General features: G+C 38.7%; 2 protein-coding genes across 2 annotated transcripts; one reads left to right on the top strand and one right to left on the bottom strand.

Moving 5' to 3' along the window:
• The first annotated feature begins 152 nt into the window (after window positions 1-152).
• On the top strand, window positions 153-16163 carry LOC5566859 (kinesin-like protein Klp68D). Its single transcript, XM_001651235.2, has 4 exons — window positions 153-391; window positions 7900-8087; window positions 10383-12078; window positions 13207-16163. The coding sequence occupies exons 1-4, from the start codon at window positions 359-361 to the stop codon at window positions 13654-13656; spliced, it is 2367 nt and encodes a 788-aa protein (XP_001651285.1). The 5' UTR covers window positions 153-358; the 3' UTR covers window positions 13657-16163.
• On the bottom strand, window positions 16020-17177 carry LOC5566860 (N-terminal Xaa-Pro-Lys N-methyltransferase 1). The gene has a single exon (XM_001651236.2). The coding sequence runs from the start codon at window positions 17008-17010 to the stop codon at window positions 16231-16233; it is 780 nt and encodes a 259-aa protein (XP_001651286.2). The 5' UTR covers window positions 17011-17177; the 3' UTR covers window positions 16020-16230.
• Between the last annotated feature and the right edge of the window lie 6446 nt (window positions 17178-23623).

Below are 23623 nucleotides of genomic sequence, written 5' to 3'. Positions count from 1 at the left end.
AAATAACTATCCCGATGTGAGCCAACCTGCCGTCAGTCACCGAAGCAAGAGAGTAAAACCAAAAGAGCCCTCCCGAACGCTCCCAAAACAACCCAAGTGGGTGTGAACGCTCTCGTTTCGGTCTGTTGGCTGGCTGGCGGTGACGGGCACTCACTCACTCGCTCGCTCGCTCGCCGTCGTCATTCCGCTGTGTTGTTTTGCGTTGGAAACCAGCTGAATCGATAATCCAAACAAAAGTGCGAGTCTAGTCATAAGGATGTGCTGTTTTCCGTGAAAATCGTCGAAAAGTCGGGAAAATTTCCATCCGAACCAGTGTTTCCGGTGCAAAGTGGTGCCAATCCGGCCAGATTGAGGAACGATGAATCGCAGCGCCAAGTTGAAGAGCGTCGCGGTAAGTTGATTTTCGGGCAGCCTTGAGACTCCGCAAAGTCTATGGGCAGGCAAACATCGCTTATATCGTCTATCAGTCTATGGTGAAAAAATGAGAGAAGCAGATATTTTCACAGAGATGACGAGCACGCAGAAGATGATAATAGTATTAGATAAATATTAGCGAGCCGATACGACAAACAGAAATTGCACAACTTCTTTTTTTTTCGGGGGCTACGTGCATCATCATCATGAATGATTACATCGATGGTTTGCTCACTTTGCGCATCCGAGAGGTGTAGAAACGGGGGCCCAATCGACTGGAACGTGTGGTGCACCATATACAATATACCTACATCCAAATGCAATGAAAAGCTGGAAAATGAAAGTGAATCGTTTACAGCAGGTGCCTGTTAACCTGCGCGATGGCTATCGAAGAGGATGTCATTATCAATTTTCGAGGCTAATTGTAGGGAATGTAGAGCATGGCAAATCGTAGGGAACATTAGTGTCAACTTGGTATAGACTTCAAACCAAAGGCGATAAATTTTGTTAGGAACCAGGCGACCAAAGCAATAAACCGCAAACGATGTACTAACCCAAGCCTTCCCTAAATGATAGGGGAAAACTCGTCTTCAAATCTTTTCTCCTTTTTATAATCAGATGACTTCATGCCGCGATTTTCTTTTCGCATTTCCTGCTTTATATACATCGCACAGTGGCGCTTGAACGGATAAAATCTCAAAAAACCACAGTCATCGTTAAAATAAAGTACCCACTTGCTAGTGAGTCACTTTTTTCGACCTGATCACTAAAAAGTCACTATGTGTAAATAAAATCACTTTGTAATAATCACTAAATCTCTGTTTTCGTGATCTGATGATAAAGAAACTAAATGCTGGGTCAACTTTAACGTGATTTGAAAATCACGTTAAGAAGTGTGAAGAAAAATAAGGATTCAGGTGAATATTTCGAGAAATCTCCATCTCCAATGGAAAATGTGATTTTTGTTCTAAAGAAATTCTGACAAAACTTTGAAAACGTCTTTAAGCTAAATTTTCTGGCCAAGATATCCTACATTTTTCCGCTGATCTTAATCCCGTTTTCTCATTAGTTTTATATCCTGTAAATAAAGAATAAAATAACATATTAATCAGTCCACAGTCCGGAAGTTTCTCTACTGAGCCTACAGCAGCCACTATTTATAGCTATGAAATCCCGTAGCTACGAACCAATAAAAGGTACCAGAGTCAAAAGGTAAAATAATTGACATATTGACATAATACATGACAATTAGTTTGATCTACTACTGCTATTAGTAAAAAACACGTTTCTATAATGAAAGCTTGAACAAACATCGTTGACATTATCAATAAATAGTGGAACTCCCATGAATTTCAGCAACAGATTTGCATCCAAAAAAATAAAGATTTGATAGATGACCGATTCTAATTAGTCAAAAGACTTTCGTTTTTTTAACGATATTAATGGACTAAATTCATTTTTTTTTTCGCTTGGGATCCAAGACTATAATGTTTTCTACGTGTTGTATATAAAAAAAATAATAAATTTCGAGTGGTTTAAGATTAGGGCCGGGTACTGGGGAGTCCGTGCAATTTGAATCAACATGGTATGCCGTATTAATCATCTTCTGAAATATATCAACGTTTTTTTTTTAATCCTTCAAATTTTTTTCTACCACTAAAAATTTTTCTTCTAAGTATTCCACAAACTTGTCCAAAAATGATCCAAGTACCTTCAATGAATTTTGGCCAGTAAACTCTTCATGCACATGAATAAAACATTCCATCACGAGTCTTTTTTTTCCTGAGATTGGGTCAAAACGGTATGTTAGGGAACATATTACTACGCATAATTAATCACAATATACCTTTTTAGAAATAGTAGTTTTTGTTGACTATACAGTCAAACCTCCATGAGTCGATATTGATGGGACCATCGACTCATGGAAAAATCGAGTCATGGAACAGCTTTTCTTTGAAAAGCTGTTTGAAGAGACCATCATAGTAACCATGATTTTCTGTTTTGACGTAGGACTACGTCTTTGTTTTCTATATTGGGGTGCACTTTAAAAGTACGGAAAATGAGACATGTAACGAAATTAGGGGAGATTTTGAACGTTAATAACTCAGTTGTTTATGAACCAATTATTACGATTTTAGTATCATTCGATCAGAAATGTATCTACGCATCATTAGTAATACATCCGATAAGTGAATTTTGTTGTTAAACTATTGAAAATTTGATAAATGTTGACCCCTTTCTTATCCAACCAATCACGTTCGAGCACTTTTCGACGGTGTCGCTTCCCACTATAAAAGCAAACGGGTCCCTGCTTCTTCCCTCAGTCTTCTTTTTGCGGTCGGACTGTGAACACGGTCATTCTCGCTTTGCTTTTGCACCCGCGTCACAGTCCAATTTGTGTCGTCGGAAGAGGAAGACGCAAGATTGATTTGCGGCGGCAATGACGATGGCTTGGGCGCTTCTCCGAGCGGCAAACTACTGCTGCTCGGAGAACCGTCCAAGCCATCGTCGTCGCCGCCGCAAATTTATCCGCGCTCCCAGATTTCGACCCGGTATAAATTCAGCATCGGCGGTCAAGAAGCAAGCCCGTTAGGAGCCAATTACCAGAAGCCCCCAGAGTTGCTGATCCGAGGAGTTGCTGCTAATCGAGCGTCGGAATCGCTCGAGATTCCAAGAGTGAGCATCGTTTCCAGATTTCAACTTGTGCCCGGGGATCCACTACCCGTTGCTGTTGCTGTTTGCGTTGAGGATTTCCCGTTTGACCATGGCAATCAAGTGATAACTTCCCGCAGTGCCATCGGACCTTGTCAGGACCATCAAATTTGTGGAAAAAAGTTGAAGGAATAATATTTCCGACCTTATTAGATCTTATATTTCTCAATCAATCTCGCAGCTTCATACAAAATTTAATTTGTTATGAATAATTGACTATTCGTGGACGCCTTGCTGTGCCGTCGGGGTGAGTGCTCAACATTTCACTTTAAAAGTACGGAAAATGAGACATGTAACGAAATTAGGGGAGATTTTGAACGTTAATAACTCAGTTGTTTATGAACCAATTATTACGATTCTAGTATCATTCGATCAGAAATGTATCTATGCATCGTTAGTAATATATCCGATAAGTGAATTTTGTTGTTTAACTATTGAAAATTTGATAAATGTTGACCCCTTTCTTATCCAACCAATCACGTTCGAGCACTTTTCGACGGGTCCCTGCTTCTTCCCTCAGTCTTCTTTTTGCGGTCGGACTGTGAACACGGTCATTCTCGCTTTGCTTTTGCACCCGCGTCACAGTCCAATTTGTGTCGTCGGAAAAGGAAGACGCAAGATTGATTTGCGGTGGCGATGACGATGGCATGGGCAGTAGTTTGCCGCTCGGAGAAGCGTCCAAGCCATCGTCATCGCCGCCGCAAATTTATCCGCGCTCCCAGATTTCGACTCGTGATCGATGGTCAAGAAGCAAGCCCGTTAGGAACCAGGAGCCCTCAGAGTTACTGATCCGAGGATGCTGCTAATCGAGCGTCGGACTGGTGAAATCGCTCAAGATTTCAAGAGTGAGCATCGTTTCCGGATCTCGACTTGTGCCAGGGAATCCACAACCCGTTGCTGTTGTGCGCCATCCACGGACCATGGCAATCAACTGATCAATCCCGCAGTGCTATTTATCTGTGACCGCATCGAGGCTAAGAAAGTCATCGGCCCTTGTCAGAGCCATCAAATTTGTGGAAAAGAGTTGAAAGAATAATATTTCCTACCTTATAACATCTTATATTCCTCAATCAATCTCACAGTTTCGTACAAAATTTAATTTGTCATGAATAATTGATGGCACGACAATTTGAGACTATTCTTGGACGCCTTGCTGTGCCGTCGAGGTGAGTGCTCAACATTTCACAACGAATGTAAACTAGAGAGGCATTTCCAACAGAGTCTTTGATTTGCCATATTTTATGGGAGCATTTCGATTATGAAAATTATCACATGTAACAAAATTGCGTCATATTTAGGATGGCTTTGAAGAGAAATTCTGATAGAATAATTTTCATCATTTTGGCACCCATTAATTAGAAATTCACCTTCATACTAAGGAAAACTATTGATTATCAATAGCTATCTATAGAATATTTAGTAAATTTCAACCCTTCCAACTATTCATGTTCGATCAATTTCTTACGCATTATCATTTTCCGCAATTTTCAAGTAATTCTTAGCCCAACACATTATTGGCACAAACCCATTTTTCAGATTGGTCGACTAGAAAGAGAAGAGCACGAATGGGAGGAGCATAATCTGCTAATCTAAGGGTGTATAGCATGCTTCCTTCGTTGGATTCGGTTTCATTCCGTTCCGACTTCCGAGCTGGCAAGAGCTCCTCCGATCCTGTGCAGCGACGTCCGCACCTGCTGACCTCCAAGCTAGCGATCCAGCGTCTGGTGGTCGGTGGTCAAGAAGCAAGCCCGTTAGGAGCTAAATTCCAGAAGCTGATCCGCAGAGAAAAGAGCAGCAAATCAAGCGTCGGACTTATGAAATCGCTCAAGATTTCAAGAGTGAGCAACGTTTCCATATTTCGCCTTGTGCCCGGTGATTCACTACCCGTTGCTGTTGTGCGCCATCCACGGACCATGGCAATCAACTGATCAATCCCGCAGTGCTATTTATCTGTGACCGCATCGAGGCTAAGAAAGCCATCGGCCCTTGTCAGGGCCATCAAATTTGTGGAAAAGAGTTGAAAGAATAATATTTCCGACCTTATTACATCTTATATTCCTCAATCAATCTCACAGTTTCGTACAAAATTTAATTTGTCATGAATAATTGATGGCTCGACAATTTGATACTATTCTCGGACGCTGCTGCAGTGCCGTCGGGGTGAGTGCTCAACATTTCACAACGATTGTAAACTAGAGTGGCATTTCCAACAGTGTCTTTGATTTGCCATATTTCATAGGAGCATTTCGATTATGAAAATTATCACATGTAACAAGTTTGCGACATATTTAGAATGGTTATTAATGGGGGCACCCATTAATCAGAAATTCACCTTCATACTAAAGAAAACTAGTTATTATCAATAGCTAATTAGAGAATATTTAGTAAATGTCAAGCATTCCAACTATTCATGTTTGATCAATTTCTCACGCATTATCATTTTTCGCAATTTTCAAGTAATTTTAAGCCCAACACATTATTGGCACAAACCCATTTTCCAGATTGGTCGACTAGAAGAGAAGAGCACGAATGGGAGGAGCATCATCTGCTAATCTAAGGGTTAAAAGCATGCTTCCTTCGCTGGATTCAGTTTCATTCCATTTTCGCTTTCGAGCTGGTAAGAGCTCCTCCGAAACTGCTTAGCGAGGAGCACCTCTTAGCCAGAAGCCTGCTGAGCTGTTGATCAGCATCTGGTTTATGAGATTTCGGCTCGTGATAAACTCATCTGTGGTGCAGTCAAGAATCAAGCCCGTTAGGCATCATTACTACTATTATTAGACAAATCGAGCGCCGGCTTGTGGTATCGCTCAAGATTTCAAACTTAAGCTACGTTTCCAGATTTCGACTTCAGCCGTGTGATCTAATACCTGTTGCTGATGTGTGCCATCCACACCACGAAACATTCAACTGGTTCGTCTTGTAAGCAGAGAACTTATACAAATTTCTACACTTGCGTTGGGGATTCTTCGTTTAACCATGGCAATCAACTGATAACATCCTGTAGTGCGATTCATCTAAGACAGCATCCGAGCTAACAATGCCTTTGGCTCTTTTCAGGGCCACCAAATGTGTGTAAGAGAGTTAACAGAGTAATATTTCCGACTTAATTTATCACATTGCCAAGCAATGAATAATATTTCTCTCAAACCATAAGATCAACAAAGCGATGACTGAAGTTTTCATTATAATTCTTGAATAAATTCCTATAGATACATTGCTATTAAATATTCTTTAAGTAGAATTACTTAGATTTTGCTTCAGCATGCTGAACAAGCCTCAATCACTACTATTCTTTCCAATGCTACCATATATTTCATAGGAGGTTACTAATATAATTTCAAAATAATCATACAACCTGAAGTGAAATTTCACATTTTCATAGATAAATATCACGAATTCATCGGATAAAGATAATGTATATTTGGGACATGATTAAACGTACACTTGGCTGGAAATCGTTATATGCATAAATATTCACGAAAGTTTCGAGCACTGAAAACAGTATGAAGTCAAAACGAGCAACAAGAACGACATAAAATTCAGTTAAATTAACCATCGTGGTCCTACGTCACCAGTTCGTACAACCCCATAGGGATGTACCCTTATAGTTTTTAGTATGGTTCCATGAGTCGATATCGAGAAATTGAACATCGACTTGAGAACTAGATAATATTTACCACATTAAATTTATCCTGTGCAAAATATAACGCATGTACTTTAACCTCTATCGTTATATTAGTAGAAGGTTGAAAGTCTCTTCATTACACTTCACACGTATTTTCCGGAATCTATTTGATTTTTCCACATAAATTTCATTTTTGTCGGTACGATGTCTAAAACATCAAAAATGGGGGTGAGATTGGGTCAAGCAAGAACGATAGTAAATGAAATTGCAAGCCCACTTTTTTGATATTTTACGGTTCCGAGTGTTATCTTTTTTCATTCAGATGTGTTTATTCTTTCTAAAAACAGCATGTCTGAAACTCCAAACAGGTCTACTTGAGTAGTCCGTGTATTGAATAACAATGTAACGCATTTTGACAACTTCTCAAACCAGCAGCTGTGTTTCGTGCGCAGCAACATCGTAAAATTTTATCAAATGGATTTATTTTTTGGAATTTGATTGTTTATCAGTATTTTCATATTATAGAAACATCTAATGGAAGTACAAATGAGTTGTATTGCTGAAATATTGGGATTATGATATCAAAATCTGCCTGAAATTTCTTGATCGTGGAATGTCGCACCGAAATTTAACTATTTGCGAAGGTTTAAAATAATCACTGTTTCAGTACACCTCTGGGGAAACTAAATAGGCGTTATGGCAATGGGGATGAGACTTTGAAGACAATTTGAAGGAAAAAACAAGAAAATTCATGTAAACTTGACGATAGATGTTGGGTTTACATATTTTTTCTCATAGATCTTCAATTTTTTGGTATAATCGTTCTTTTGAGTGGGTTTATCATACCTGTGAAACATCTTAGATATCTTTTCGACTTGTTTGCATCGTATTTCATCAATAGTTTCTATCTCTAATTGAGGTTTATGTACAAATATTTACATTTAAACTATTTATTTTTTTTTTTTGAATAATAGCCTGACCAATTTGACGTATATTTTCAACGAGACGATACCAGGTATCGATTTATGAATAGATTACCATTTTCAATCGATTTGGGACGCATTTGAGGTTTCGTCCGCTCTTTGTATGGAGGCGCTCCACTGTGCATCTTTCTGTGCTTTAAATCATTTTTTTTCTTTTCCAAACAGGCCGCTAAAAACGAGTGCGTACAGGTGGTGGTACGCTGTCGGCCGCTCAACAACAAGGAACAGGCGGGTAACTTCCAGCGGGTGGTCGATGTCTTTCCGAGCCGGGGCGTTATCGAGATACTGAACTGCAATGAAACGTCGCGGGAAAATAAGAAGATGTTCACCTACGATGCGGTGTACGACTGGGGGTAAGATTTTATCACTGCTTAATTTTATCATGCTTCATTATATCACGCTTGATTTCAACACGATTCTCTTGGAGATTATATCACACCACGTATGGGTTTCATAAATGTTACATTTAATAATTATTCTAAAACAACCAATATGTTTCCTCTTATCTGTTTTTTATTTAATTCATTCATTTTTTGCTTTATTGTGCTTATTCTACAAGGCGTGTAAGGCGAGACGAGTCGAGTGAGGTGACAATTGTCGACTTGCTCCCATCTGATTTACATTAGTTGCCTCACGTCACCCGAGATGAGAACGACTCGTATCGACTCACACGCCGAGCAGAATAAGCACATATATAAGACAGAACTTAATAACAATTGCGTAGCAAGAAAAAAGATTCACTACACAATTTTGGGCAGTGATGTAGGTACTCAGGAAGGAAGGAATCATTCAATTGAATATTTTTGCACGTCCTTGGATAAATTTTCTAAGGAATGATTAGATACATTTTTGGAAACATCAACGGATTTCCAAAATGAGGAGTAGGGAAATTTATTGTTATTATTCAATATGTTCCTAAAGTTATCCTTGTCCTCGAATAAACACTTTGATACTATGAAAGAAATGCTTGGATAATATCAATGTTTGGTAAGAAGGGTTGTGGAATAAATATTGCAACATATATTTTATTTATTTCCTTAAATTTGAGAAAAATTGCTGCTTGAACGATCTATTGCAAGGAACCGTCGTAATAGGGAAAAGTCGTTATAAAGAACGGTTATGATATTAAAATATTTTTCAAGGGACCAAAAAATGTCGCTATAGAGAGCTTTTGTCGCTATAAAAGTTGTCGTTATAACGAGCTGGGGCCCAGATAGCCGTAGCGGTAAACGCGCAGCTATTCAGCATGACCATGCTGAGGGTCGTGGGTTCGAATCCCGCTGGTCGAGGATCTTTTCGTAATGGAAATTTTCTCGATTCCCAGGGCATAGAGTATCTTCGTACCTGCCACACGATATACGCATGCAAAAATGGTCAATGGCACAGTAAGCTCTCAGTTAATAACTGTGGAAGTGCTCATAAGAACACTAATCTGAGAAGCAGGCTCTGTCCCAGTTGGGACGTAACGCCAGAAAGAAGAAGAAGAATAACGAGCTTCCACTGTATATAGATTACTCAAGAGAGAGTTCCAGATTTTTTCAGTGATTTTTCAAGAGATTCCCTCAGAAAATCATCATCGTTTTCTCCAACAATTATACCAGAGATAGTTTAGAAATTCTTCAAGAGATGCCTAAAAGGATTCTTTTCCATTCGTGTTACAAGGAAATCCTTCATCAGTCAACGTCCAACGTTAATACCTCTTGTCATTTGAAGAGGGATTGCTCCGAAAATAAATCCAGCGATACATGGATTTCCTCTACAGGTCCTTCCGATGGGGCCTTCCTTAGCCGAGTGGTTAGAGTCCACGGCTACAAAGCAAAGCCATGCTGAAGGTGTCTGGGTTCGAAGCCCTGTCGGTCCAGGATCTTTTCGTAATGGAAATTTCTTTGACTTCCCTGGGCATAGAGTATCATCGTACCTGCCACACGATATACGAATGCGAAAATGGCAACAAAGGCAAAGAAAGCTCTCAGTTAATAACTGTGGAAGTGCTCATAAGAACACTATGCTGAGAAGCAGGCTCTGTCCCAATGAGGACGTAAATGCCAAGAAGAAAGAACAACTTCGTACATCAGCAGGCTATTCAAAAGATATTTTAAGTTATTTCTCAAGTAAACTTTCCATGGACTCTTTCAATGGTTAATGTAGGATTTCCCCAAGGTAATGGAACAGCAAGTATTTTTGTAATTCTTTCGATTATTCCAAAGAATTCGCACAAACTTTCCAAGGATTCTTCCAACATATCCGGCAGGATGGTATGTAGGGTTTCGTTTGGATTTTTTCCAATAATAATTTGTTTAGAGAATCCGTCAAGAACTCTCTCATGGCTTCGAAATTTATTCAGAGATTCTTGCAGGAGTTTATAATATGTTTCTCAAGCATGTTAATCAAAGAACATTTTAAGATGACTTTCAGGAATATCTCTAGAGGAATTCCTGAACAGGTTTTGAACGAAAATCTCGAGAGAATTCCTCTGAAAACCCGGACTAGAGTCATTGGGTGAATTCCTTAAGACATCTTCGGAGCAATCGGTGAAGCAAACTTTGCAAACAGTCAGGCATTGAGCTTGCCATGCTGCGAGGGATCAATACAAATTCTTAGTTTCGCAGTTTATAATCAATACACACATAATTCTCCTTTCATTCCAGGTCCACCCAGCAACAGGTGTACGATGAGGTTGTTCGTCCGCTGGTCTACTCGGTGCTGGAAGGATTCAATGGATGCGTCTTTGCCTATGGCCAGACCGGCACCGGTAAAACGCACACTATGGAGGGCATTAAGAGTGATCCCGAACAACGAGGTATCATCCCACGTGCGTTCGAGCAAATCTGGGCCCACATCAACCGTTCGCAGAACATGAACTTTTTGGTGGCCGTTTCCTATCTCGAAATCTACATGGAAGAGTTGCGAGATTTGCTGAAGCCCAATTCGACCACGCCGTTGGAACTACGGGAACGCGATGGGGGTATCGTGGTTCCGAATCTACACTCGGTGCTCTGCAAGAGCGTAGAGGACATGATCCATGTTATGTACATGGGAAACAAAAATCGCACGGTAGGATTCACAAACATGAACGAACACAGTTCCAGATCGCATGCAATTTTCCTGATCAAAATCGAAATGTGCGAAGTAGGTTCAACTCTAGTCAAGGTGGGAAAGTTGAACCTGATCGATTTGGCTGGTAGCGAGCGTCAATCGAAGACTGGAGCCACGGCAGAGAGATTAAAAGAGGCTAGTAAGATAAATCGGGCTCTGTCGTCGCTGGGAAATGTGATCTCCGCTTTGGCGGAAAAGTCACCCCACATTCCGTATCGTGATTCTAAGTTGACTCGTCTGTTGCAAGACTCCTTGGGTGGCAATTCCAAAACTATCATGATAGCAAATATTGGCCCTTCGGAATTTAACTATAATGAAACTTTGACTACCCTTAGATATGCAAATCGGGCCAAGACTATTGAGAACAAGCCTATTATGAACGAGGATCCACAGGATACGAAATTGCGCGAGTATCAGGAGGAAATTGCCCGTTTACGGCAGCTTATAACTGAGCGTCAAACCCGAGAGAAATCCGTTCCAAAGGTTAGGAAGGTGAAACAAAAGACTATTAAGCGAGATGAAAGTTTGGAAGAGTCGGATGAGAAGTCTGATTCCGAAGCAGAAGAGGAGGAGGACGAGAAGGAGAATGAGCAAGACTTTAGTGAACTGGACGCCAAAGCGCAGGAAGCTTTGTTGAAGGAACGTGAGTTGACTGCTTCCCTAGCAGGAAAATTGCAGGAGCTAGAGAATCAGCTGGTGAAGGGTGGTAAGAATATATTGGATACTTATACCGAACGTCAGATCGAACTGGAGAAAAAGATGGCTGAGATTGCCGAGCGTAAGAAGCGGGAGATTGAAATGCAACAGCAGCTGGAACTGCATGAGGAATCTACAATGGAAATTCGAGAGACCTTCACTTCTCTGCAACAGGAGGTAGAGCTGAAAACACGCAAGTTGAAGAAATGCTACACAAAGTGTATGGCCTTGAAGCAGGAATTGCAGGATACTAGGGACGAGCACAACCGAGATCGACGCGAGCTAGAAATGACTCAAAATGAACTGATTAAGGAGCTGAAGCGTTTGCTGTTGATAATTGACAATTTTGTCCCGGCAGAGGTCAAGTCGCGATTGTATACGCAGGCCAAGTATGATGACGAAGCAGAGGAATGGTATCTCAATAGCAATATGATCTTGAGTAACCACCAAATGGTGCCACGACCGGTGGCCGACGTGAACAGGAGGCGACCGATGTCCGAGTATGCTTTGCATATGATTAAATCCAATGCATCGGATGCTGTGCGTTATAAGGTGAGCTATAATTGATCCATTTTATAACACTCGTTTTGAAATAGGGGAGAGTTCAGTTCCTATAGGACAGATTTTTTACATATTAAAGCGTTAAAGAGAATGTATAATTCAAATTCTGTCAACATTTATGAACTCAAATCTTATCTCGATGCGGAAAAGTGGTACTGTGGTCTCTGGGCAAATCATAGTATCGCTATCGTATGTAATGCATCCGTAGATGTGTTCATGAGAAGAGTTAAAAATTTTTTCATTAGATCTTAGTGTTTCTGAATGTTCATGTAGACTAAGTTGTCAGATGGACTTTGTAATAATAATAATACCGTAATCCGGGGTAACATTGATCGGTTTTTGGGATATTTCATATTTATTTTATTTGAAAATGCAAATGTCGCGAGTTTCATATTTTTAAAACAAGTACTGGCACTCACCGCTCGTGACTATATATTGTTTTTTGGTTTTAAAAAGATTTAAGTATGTTTAAATAGATGTTTTAAGTGTTTTTTTTGAATTAGTTGATATGGGGTAACATTGATCACCCATGTGAACAACGTTCGGTAATATTGAAAATGCCGTTACTTACTTAAATCATGGCCCCTGAAGCCGAATATGAAGAGCAAACTCTTACAAATCATTTACTTTTTTAGTTATTTCAAAAATAAAAACACTCTGAACCGCGCAATACGCCTAAAAGTAGGCAATTTCCTAAGGAAATTATGCATTCTTAATAGTAGTTCGTTAATGTTGCTTAAATGAATAAACTTATGAAAGATTTGACTACGGAATCGTTTTTGGCGATGCCATTTTTAGTAACAAATGCATTTTCCATGCTCATACCGTTTGCAGAACTCACGTGAGACATGATTCTTCGGTAGTGTCACCCATAATGATAAAAATCATTGATTCAAAAAATTGACAAATTTACGCATGAACGAAAAGCAATTTTCGTAAAAACCTCAATTTACATTAGCTTATGAATATGCCTACATGCTTTGAAAATATTTCATCAATAAATGATGATTCGAACTTTTTACGAGAAGGGTCAAACCGATTAATGTTACCCCGCTGATCAATCTTACCCCGGATTACGGTACCTACATTTTATCTAACGAATTATCTCTTTTCTTGTAGGGCGAGAACATTTTGAACTACGAATTGGACATGCCCCTTCGTACAACCTACGAGTACTCCAATCCGAAGGTTTCGGCGTCCCTGCAGGCGGTCCTGGCTGAAGCCATGCAAACCGAGGACGACATTGATATTACCGACCAGTCCAACTATGCTAGCATGATGAAACAACGACTGGATAGGATTACCCGTCGTAACGTTGGAGCTGAAGGATCTTCCGGAAGTGGCAGCAGCGCAGGCACTACCACGTCCAACGGTATTCCTCCCAGCAGTAGTAGCAGTAGTGGTGGTGCAGTAGGAATCGGTGCCAGCCGTGCCCGATCGTCAATTTACAACCGCGGAATGTCGGCAGCGCCCACGTTCGGAGCGCATTCCGGGTCGACAACGGCGAAAAAAGCACCGCCGGCCAGTGCAGCTACCTTTCCGAAGGCGCGTGGTTTAATACCGAAGTAGATCCAGCGCCAAGGTGAAACTGAAGTACTCATTTGATATTTCTACCCCCTTCTAGTTATCCTCCTCTCTTAATCATCATAATCCTCAGCACAGCACACACACAACAAGCATATGCTCATCGATAATTGTTTTAAAAAGTGTTGAATGTTAGGTTCGATTAGTTTTCGGTTGCATTTTTCGGCAGAATTACGAGATTTGATTTTCCGGGCTTGAATGTAGGAAAAGTTTCACACGCGTGCGCTTAACAAAATTGACTAGATAGGCAACGACACTCACGGAAAAGATGTTGGTAAGACGAACGGTAACGGTGTGAGGATTGGACACAGCAAATATTGACGAGTTATCGAGGTAATGTAAGGACGAATGGTACGGTTTACGACGGTAGGATGAAGAAAAGATAAAATATCGTTAGGCTTAGTAGGAAAAGTGCTGTAGGCACACGGTGTCTGTCTATATCGTTTTCACGGTTTTTCGGTTCTAGTTGTCGATAGATTTCAACTATCTCTCGTGGTGTAAATAGGGTGTATTTTTTTCGGTTGTTACATTTTTTATATATATTTTTTTTTAGTTTTAGCAAACGAGTCTATTTACGTTGTTAGGAGAAATATTGTGGCTAGACATGAAATGCTTTAACATTCTATTTATAATTATTCGTTCGATTGTGTTCCTTACCAGTATATTCGCAAGTGTCATTGACTTTTGTTAAACGTTTCTTGTTTGATTTGACTGAACATAATTACTGCAGCAATTAAAGTGTAGACATATTAGTTTAGTTTTGTTATTTTATGAATTCCATTATTGCATTCTAATCACTCGCATCCCTCAATACCCTCAAAGTAGTTGTTAGTATTGTAAGAGCATAAAACGCTAAATTCGTAATGGCTATTGATAATAATTTGATATTTGTTCGCTGATTAAGTTACACGGATTGAAAAACATCACTGACAAAAGTCAAACGGTTAGCCGTTAAACAATTGATGGAAAGACAAATAATGTTATGGAACGAGTCGTACATTTATCAGCAATTTTGAGATGAGATTCCAGGATTAATCCAGGAATTATTCTAGCAAATTCTCATGCGAATTGTCTAGAAAATTTTTCAGAAATTAATGGAGAAATTCCTGATAATATTCGGGAGATATTACAAAAAAAAAAAAAACATTCTTAAAATCATTTCTATCGGGTTTTTTATAAACTCACGATGACGAAAGGAAATCCTTAAGTCTTGATGAAGTCTTTAAGGATTCTCTAGATGAATTGCATTGATAATTAATGGAAAAATTACCAATTAAATTCCTGGCTAAATTTGTGTGAGATTTTCTGAAGGTATTCGTCTTGTGCAGCGTGCAGGAATGATCGGAATAATAGCAAATGAGAAACCTTAAATGATCTTTTGAAGAATCCATGGATACTTGACTAGAGTTTTTACTTCCCTAGTCTAACTCTTGAGGAATTGCTGGAAAAAATCTTCTAGAATATCATCTGGAAAAATAACTAAATGAAATCCTGGGAAAATTTAGGAAGTAATACCAGTGTGAAGTAAAGTGAGTGGTGAAGAATTTCCTGGAGCGAATTCTAAAGAAATTACTGTAAGCATTCTTTAAGAAAGCGCTGGAAGGATTTCATAAACGAACTTCTGAGAGAAGTGGAGAAGAAATCTCTAAGATTCGATCGAAAGATGAATCCACTGTACACAAGAATTAGGGTTATTGATTATTTGGCGGAGTATGCAGAGATGTCCAGTTGTTGATCATTCTCAACAGATACATTCTACAAGAAACTCGACGCATCCTGCAAAGATTTCATACCGCAAACTGAGAAGCGCAGTCACAAAGTTTTAATTTTTAAGATCGAAAGGTGAAAGCTGTCCAATGACGTACACCTGAATGACTCAAAAGACACAAAATTGTGAGCAAACTTTAAAGAATTCAAATATTTAATCAGCGAGCAATTATCAAAATCATTGTCCCGAAAGTAAAACGCCGTTTTCAATCCAACTGAACAAATACTATGCAGTCCAAATCAATCCATCAATAGAAAATTGTATGTTATAAGGATACCTTTCCACTGAATGATGATGATAGTAGGTACCCGAACCAGATGCAATTTAATATTATGATGATCACTAGGACAGTTATCAAATAGGTTCTTATTAGGTGATATATGTAACCAAAACAGTTTTATGTGTACCAATGCATAGAGGAATGCGAAAGAAGCAAATATAAAGGTAAAAAATCCGAAACAATTTTAAACAGAAAAATATTAATTACTCTGGACAAAAAAGTCACGAAAAAATCTATCTTCTAAAATCAGCTTTGCTTCAAGTCAGTGGATATTGGAAACGAGTTTCATTTTTACTTCTGGAGAAAGTCTCTCCTTTAACGCTTCTCATTGGGAACAAACAGTCCTAGCTAAGTGGTACCTCCTACATATTCGAACAGTAATGCATTAAGTTGAACCGAATGTAAAAAGCACAATGCTGAATAAACTGATTCAATGAAGAAATAGTTTTCAAATGGATATTTTTTTCTCAGAGAAATCATTCCCAACCTTACGTCGGTATCAAGCTTGCTTTCAGCTATTTATTATCGGTCTCACCGCAATCATGTACACCGGGTACAATCCTTTCGGAAAGTCCTTCTGTCGTTGTTCCTTGACCACTCGTAAATTTCCTCTCGTCAGCAGTTGTTTCATCAGCTGGAGTGGCCTCGTCACAGAAGAGTCTTGTCGATCCATCTCCACCTCGGCGGCATTGGTAAAGTTCTCCTTCATCACCATGATGCCATTCTTCTTCAAGGCTTTCGTACATCGGAAGAAGAACTCCACGATATCGGTATCGGTCAGATGACCCAACACCCACTGGGACCAAATTACATCGTACTTTCCTGCCTCTGGCTGGAAATCCTGCAGCCCCACATTGTACACCGTTCCCAGCTTCCCGGTTGGGCTCAACTCCTTCTCGGCCGTCGCGCAAAACTGAGTTTCCTGTTCCACAAGATCCACCCGGTCGAAAGTGGGCATCAGAAGATTTTTACTGACCCGTCCAATGCCGGCACCACAGTCCAGGGCCTGCAACCGACCGGGAGCTGGTTTAATTTTGAAGAGATTCTTCAAGAACTGCTCCGATCCACGAATGTCCGTGAAAGAAATACTACCGAATCCACCCAGCATTCCGTCAACTGTGGGTGAAATCTTGGACCAGTACTTCTTGGCATCCTGGTAATACTTGTCGTCCTTCGTTTCGCCGGTGCCGTTGGTGGCAATAGGTTCTTCATGTTCTCCATTCTGGGTGGACGTATTTTCATTATTGTTCGACTCGTGTACTTCGGTGGGTTGATCGGAATTACATTCCATTTTCTTTGTTTGATAGTGTCTTCGAAGAAGAATTAAAATTAATATAATTAACAAAATATTTAACGTTCAGATAGGCACAAAACCGCGAAGAACTTGTGGAACAGAGCTGGGCTCCTTGGACGACTGAAAATCAACAACGCTAAGCATGGTTCCCTCCCACATTGAGTGAGACAAGCTTGTCAAACATTTATGTTGAGTGCAAAGCTCCTGTACACTCAACATAAAATGAGTACCACATGCAGACACGGTAAAATGATGCTACTCGGATTGGAACTTGGTTAATGCTCGCACAATAAAATTTGGAAATCCGGAAATCCCCCAAAGCCGAACATCTGAGTCGTTAAATGTTAATCTTCAATCAACACTATTGGGTTTATGCATTCTTGTTACTCATTTCTAGTAAAAGCTTATTATTTTGTTTTCATCTAAAAATAGATTTGCATATATCAGTACGAATTTTGGCATTGTAGTTTGATGATGTAGGGTAAAGAACTACTTGGGCACTTCCATGATTCACTTTGACATTTTTTTTCTGAGTCTACAATAAGAACCATAGCATTATGACGCATAGATTCAATAACAATCCCCAGAATTTCATTATCCAGAATGCATCAATCCCCAGAAAGCAATATGTACCTAGTTATGCTCCTGGTAAGCATCACAGATGGTCATTTAAAAAAAATGATGGTTCATTGGAAATTTATCCATTGAATCTTCCATTGATTTCTCTGGCACATTCCTGTTTGGGTTTATTCACAAATTTCATAACGCCAAAAATGGCAATTTTCGACACCCACCCACCCCCTCGTAACGCATTTTGTATGAATATTCTTCAAATTTTGTATGAGCTGTAACATCTCAAGGATACCCACCCACCCCTTCAGCGTTATGAAATTTGTGAATGGGCCCTTTAAAGCATCTTCAAAAATTGAAAATTCCTTTAGGAATTCCTTTTTTTATTTCCTAAGAAAATCCTCATAGCATTTTTTCAATCATCAAGGAATTATCAAGGTATGTCTTCAGAGAAAAAGCAACGATTTTTCTTTCTTTTTTATATTTTAATCCGCAGTGAATTTCTAAAGAAAACCCAAGAGTAATCTCTGATGAAACTTGTGTGAGTTCTAAGTATGCCTTAATGAATTCCTACGAAAATCTCTGAAAGAACTTGTGGATTATTGATGAAATTCTTTTTTAGGATTTTTTAAATAAATTGCTAAGATAACTGAAAAAACGGGGGCCTTCCTTAGCCGAGTGGTTAGAGTCCGCGGCTACAAAGCAAATCCATGCTGAGGGTGTCTGGGTTCGATTCCCGATCGGTCCAGGCTCTTTTCGAAATGGAAATTTCCTTGACTTCCCTGGGCATAGAGTATCATCGTACTTGCCACACGATATACGAATGCGAAAATGGCAACTTTGGCATAGAAAGCACTCAGTTACTAACTGTGGAAGTGCTCATAAGAATACTAAGCTGAGAAGCATGTTCTGTCCCAGTGAGGACGTAATGCCAAGAAGAAGAAGAAGAATAACTGAAAAAAAACATTCGAGTCTCTGAATAATGTCCCTCAGGACTTTGCGAAGAAAATCGGACCGAATCCCTGAAGAAATATATGTTCGATTGATCGGAGCAATAATTCTAATCAATGCTGATTTCCCTTGAACAAAATTGTGAAGAATCCAAGGAGATTTGTTATTTTTTTTCTTTTTTTGAAAAATTATTCGAGAAATGTAGCAAATATTTTAATGAAATGCTGGAGAAATGCAGATAAAAATTTCTGGTGGAACTTAATGAGAAATTTATTGAGCAATTCTTGGAAGAGTTTATGATCTATGCAATCGAATAAAGCCTGAAGAAATGTTTATTAAAATGTCTGGAATAAATGAAAACATCGGCTTAGGAATTATTGTACGGTTTCTTGAAAAAATGTCAAAACGATTGTTTTTTTTTAATTTTATTTTTTTTTACAACTGTAAAAATCGGTGAAATAACCAGTGCAAAAACATCTGGAGGAAATCCTGGGGTAATCGCTAAGAACTTGTGATGTAGTCCAATAATAGTCTCCGAAGGTATCTCTGGAGCCACTAGAATTTTGCACCAGGATTCACTAAAAGCAGATTAAGGCAAAAATTGAGTTTGGAGGCCATTTTGATTAGAATAGAAACGTTAGATACCTTAAAATAGTGATTAGAATCCAAAACAGTGGTTCCCAACCTTCATAAAGCAGTGACCCCTTTTGAAGGTTTACTAACTTGACTCCTGAACGTGATGATCTCTAAACGAAAGCTTAAGAAAACATTTCAAAGATTGATTACAGATCAACAGATGTCCTTGACAGACACACCCATACTTTACATATACGACGTATATGTACTTTACCACTAATTTAAAACTATTATCCTGATTGTAGCCAAATTTCCCTGAGAATCCCAGGTTTTATTCAGGTTGAATAAAATGCCCTGGATAATTCCAGCTTTTCCACATGATTGGTCTAGCGATTTGCAGTTTTGGCCTGAAAAGGAACCATTCGGTTCGTCACATCCTCGACGATGAAACACCAAGTTTACATCGAAGAAACCCTAAAAAAGCGTGTATTGCCATTATTCGCAAGCATAGAGCAACGTAATCTTTGGCCAGCTGCCACTATTCTAACATGGAATAAATGCGCTGATTCCATATCCTGTTTCACTATGCGGGTGCTAATGGGCTCCATCAAGGTCCGATATTTCGTTCGAACTGGAGAAATGTTACCATCTTATGCTGTAACTTTGAAGTTTTAATAAATGTAGGTACTGAGCAATTCTCGCTGAAATCAGGCCGCCATCGGCACCCATCGTTAGAATTCCAATTTTATGTCATTGATCGCTAGTTTTCGATAAAACTTAAGGGTGGTCCTTTTTGTTTTCTTGAATTGGTGGACCCCTCGTACGCCAGCTAGCTAAACAGTTTGCCAAAAAGTCCATTTTTTGATAAATCTTGGCTATTTCTTGACGTGATATGTCTCATATTTCGCTTGGAACACATAGCAAACTTAGTGGCATCGTATAGAGAAAGGATATGGCTTTCATTTAAAGTCAAAAAAATTTTGGCGGCTATTTTGAATTTGGCCGCCATCTTGAATTTTGTTAGAAAAATCGATATTACACCATTAGCGCACCGCTCGTTTGAATTCTGAGATTACCGTCAGAAAGCTAAGGAAAATTGCGTAAGATAGGCTACAGAAACTAGGTGAGCAATGGTATTTACCCTATGAAATGAACGATTTTCTAAATCATGTTCTACGATTTTGACGTATATGGCGAGTGCAATCAATGCAAAAAACTTTATTTGTACAACAATGAAACAAGTTTTCAATCCTTTGTGTTTTATTCGAGTTGAGTGAATAATAAGAGTATTATTTTGAGTGATAAAATCTGGCGGCCATCTTGGATTTTGACGCCATCTTGGTTTTAAGCAGTAGAATGAATTTTTCACTTTGATAGCACTCAGCCTGTCGAATTTAGAGGCTATCAATAAAAACAAGGTTAGTTGTACTCTTCTTCTTAATATTCTTCATTTTACTGACGTTACGTCCATACCGGAACCGAGCCTGATACTCAGCTTTATTAGTTATAAATACAGGTTATTAAATAGGAATTTTCTTTCATAATGCGATTTTTAATAACAGAATAATTCTTCGACATATCTTTGAATTTAGTAAGAATTCAATAAATGAAAACCGTCCAAAAACATCGATTGAAATAAACAAACATTTTTTTACCATATGCATTGTTGTTCATTGAATGAAGTTTTTAGATTGCGCGTTGGGACATTAGTAAGTCTTGTGGTAATATCTATAGTTTCGATGTAAAAAATTGCCTGATGTGCATAAATAAAAAATGGAAATCTTAAATTTTTAAGCAAAAAAAATCCTTGATTATCTGAGCCATAAAATATCGTTTTTACTACCGCCGAACATGCATTTGCAAAATAGCGAAATTGAAAGATGAGAAGCAAGCTTTGTTCTATTGTGGACGTAATGCCGACGCGCAGATGTATCATTTTAATGTTGGAAAATCTGGCGGCCATCTTGGATTTCGTCGCCATCATGGTTTTTAGCAGTTGAATGATTTTTTACCATCTCAGCGCTCATCATGTTGAATTATGAGGCCTCCATTAAAAAGAAAAATCAGATTCTTTCTTTCTTATCTTATCTCAGCTGTTCAACTGATTGTTCATTGCTATCAATGGTTTTGAACCAAATAAATGAAATACTAAATGCTATTTTTCAACTCGAATTTATGCTAAAGAATAATTCAGGTAGCAAATAAGCGTTAAAAAATCCTATTTGATAATTTGTTTCTAAAGCTGGTTAAGCTGAGGGGCTGGCTCTGTTCCATTAGGGACATAACGTCAGGAAAAAGAAGAACATGAAGAAAAATAAGTGTAACGGTAGCATTTAAATTCAACATTTTGAGTGCTAACAAGGTGAAAACTCATTCTACTACTTAAAACTAAGATGGAGTCAAATTCCAAGATGGCCGTCAGAGTTTTTCATTCAAAATAATACTCCTATTCTTCATCTGACTCGAATAATACACCAACGATTGAAGACTTGTTTCATTGTTGTACAAAAAACGATGTTTGCATTGATTGCACTCACCATATACGTCAAAATCGTAGAACATGATTTAGAAAATCGTTCATTTCATAGGGTAAATACCATTGCTCACCTAGTTTCTGTAGCCTATCTTACGCAATTTTTCCTCAGCTTTCTGATGGTGATCTCAGAATTAAAACGAGCAGTGCGCTAATGGTGAAATATCGATTTTTCTAACAAAATTCAAGATGGCCGCCAAAATTTGTTTGACTTTATCCTTTCTCTATACGATGCCACTAAGTTTGCTATGTGTTCCAAGCGAAATATGAGACATATCACGTCAAGAAATAGCCAAGATTTATCAAAAAAAAGAGCTTTTTCGCAAACTGTTTAGCTAGCTGGCGTACGAGGGGTCCACCAATTTGAGAAAACAAAAAGGACCACTCTTAAGCTTTATCGAAAACTAGTCTGCCCATTAGGGCATAACTGTCCCATATTGAATTAGTAGGCTTTGAGAAAACAGCGCTCAAAATTTGAAGTTTGCATTTTCATACAAATGTTTATAATATTCTAGTAAATTTTTGAATGCAATATTCATTTAGCACAACCCCACAGAATACTCATTTTGCTAATATTGATCAGTAAAAAATATAAAGTTGAACATAATTCCAGTTTTGCAATTGCTATTGCGATTCAAAGTTCATATAGAGACTGTTATGCCTTTATTTTTCAATATGGTACTGCACGAACTTCATATTTTTCCACAACATTTTCAAACAGAGTGTATAAATTTTCATATGCCTAGTGAAGTGCATACTAAAGCATGAATGTTGCGATGAAAAAAGGTGTTAGTTCGAAAATCAATATGGGACAGTTATGCTTTTATGGGCAGTAGTGATCAGTGACATAAAATTGGAATTCTAACGATGGGTGCCGATGGCGGCCTGGTTTCAGCGAGAATTGCTCTACTGTGAACCCAAGAAACATTTTCAGCTGAATAACAGTTTATTCAGCTAAACATACTCATTTTTGTATATTAAGCTGTTGTCAGCTACTAATTTTACATGAGAAGCAACTACCATAGCGTTCTATTTCACTTTACTCCGTTCCATGAGCTGAATGGCGGGTGTATCATTTTTTATCTGAACGATTTGCAAATTAACGGGGTACAAATTAAAAAGTGGTCAAACCAACGGGGGTACCCGGCCAAACGCCAAATCTCTGTTGTCCCGGAACACAGCGATTTAAAATAAGGGTAAATAAACTGCAATTGAAACCGTAATAATTATACCATCAGTGCACCAGTATCCGCTCATGCCCCTATTTCCATTCACTAGTGTAAAAATTGATTTTTCGTGTCAACAACCATCATTTATCGCACGGATATGTTCTAGCAATATAAACAACTTTCAAATGAAGTCGTGTGCCATTATTTTCATTTTTTTTATTTTGCCGCTGATTACCTATACTTGGAACTCCATAGTGACATAAAAATAGTATTGATCGACACATTTGTTATTTTGTAATAAACATTTGAACACATAACTTCCCTTAAATGGGCGGAATCTGGTGCACTGATGGTACCTACTTCATTTTTTACGGTTAGTAGCTGAAAAAACACTGAATCACTGATCATACTAAAATTCAGCTGATTACAAATTAAGTACGCAGCCACTACCGACACCGTCTGTATACAGACCTAGGTATAGGTTTTTTTTTTAAATAGCGCCTCTACTGTTAATCTGGTTACAGTACAGATGATTTTGGCCTATTACATGTCTATTAATTTTATTTATTTTCACCATCTTAGTTTAAGCACAGATTTTATATATCTAAAGAAGGTTTCACAATTCTATTTTTAAATAATTCCTTAGAGCTTGAGCTTGTGCTTGATTGGCCGCCCGTGGTTGCTACTCCAATATCGCCAGATCAACTGCACTTACACAAGGAACCATTCAGACGACTGCTTGGGACTAACAGGCATCATCAGTGTGTAAGTGCTCATATTTTGGGCAGCATGCGGGAGTGTATAGTTTGGA

This window comes from Aedes aegypti, chromosome 3 (assembly GCF_002204515.2).
Source record: "Aedes aegypti strain LVP_AGWG chromosome 3, AaegL5.0 Primary Assembly, whole genome shotgun sequence".
Classification (NCBI taxonomy): Eukaryota; Metazoa; Arthropoda; class Insecta; order Diptera; family Culicidae; genus Aedes; species Aedes aegypti.
This window is presented reverse-complemented; position numbering and strand designations above follow the sequence as displayed.

Coding starts and splice junctions, on each gene's coding strand:
- LOC5566859 (XM_001651235.2), top strand. CDS start 359: ATGAATCGCAGCGCCAAGTTGAAGAGCGTCGCG. Junction 392..7,899: donor CCAAGTTGAAGAGCGTCGCG/GTAAGTTGATTT, acceptor TTTTCCAAACAG/GCCGCTAAAAACGAGTGCGT. Junction 8,088..10,382: donor GATGCGGTGTACGACTGGGG/GTAAGATTTTAT, acceptor CTTTCATTCCAG/GTCCACCCAGCAACAGGTGT.
- LOC5566860 (XM_001651236.2), bottom strand. CDS start 17,010: ATGGAATGTAATTCCGATCAACCCACCGAAGTACACGAGTCGAACAAT.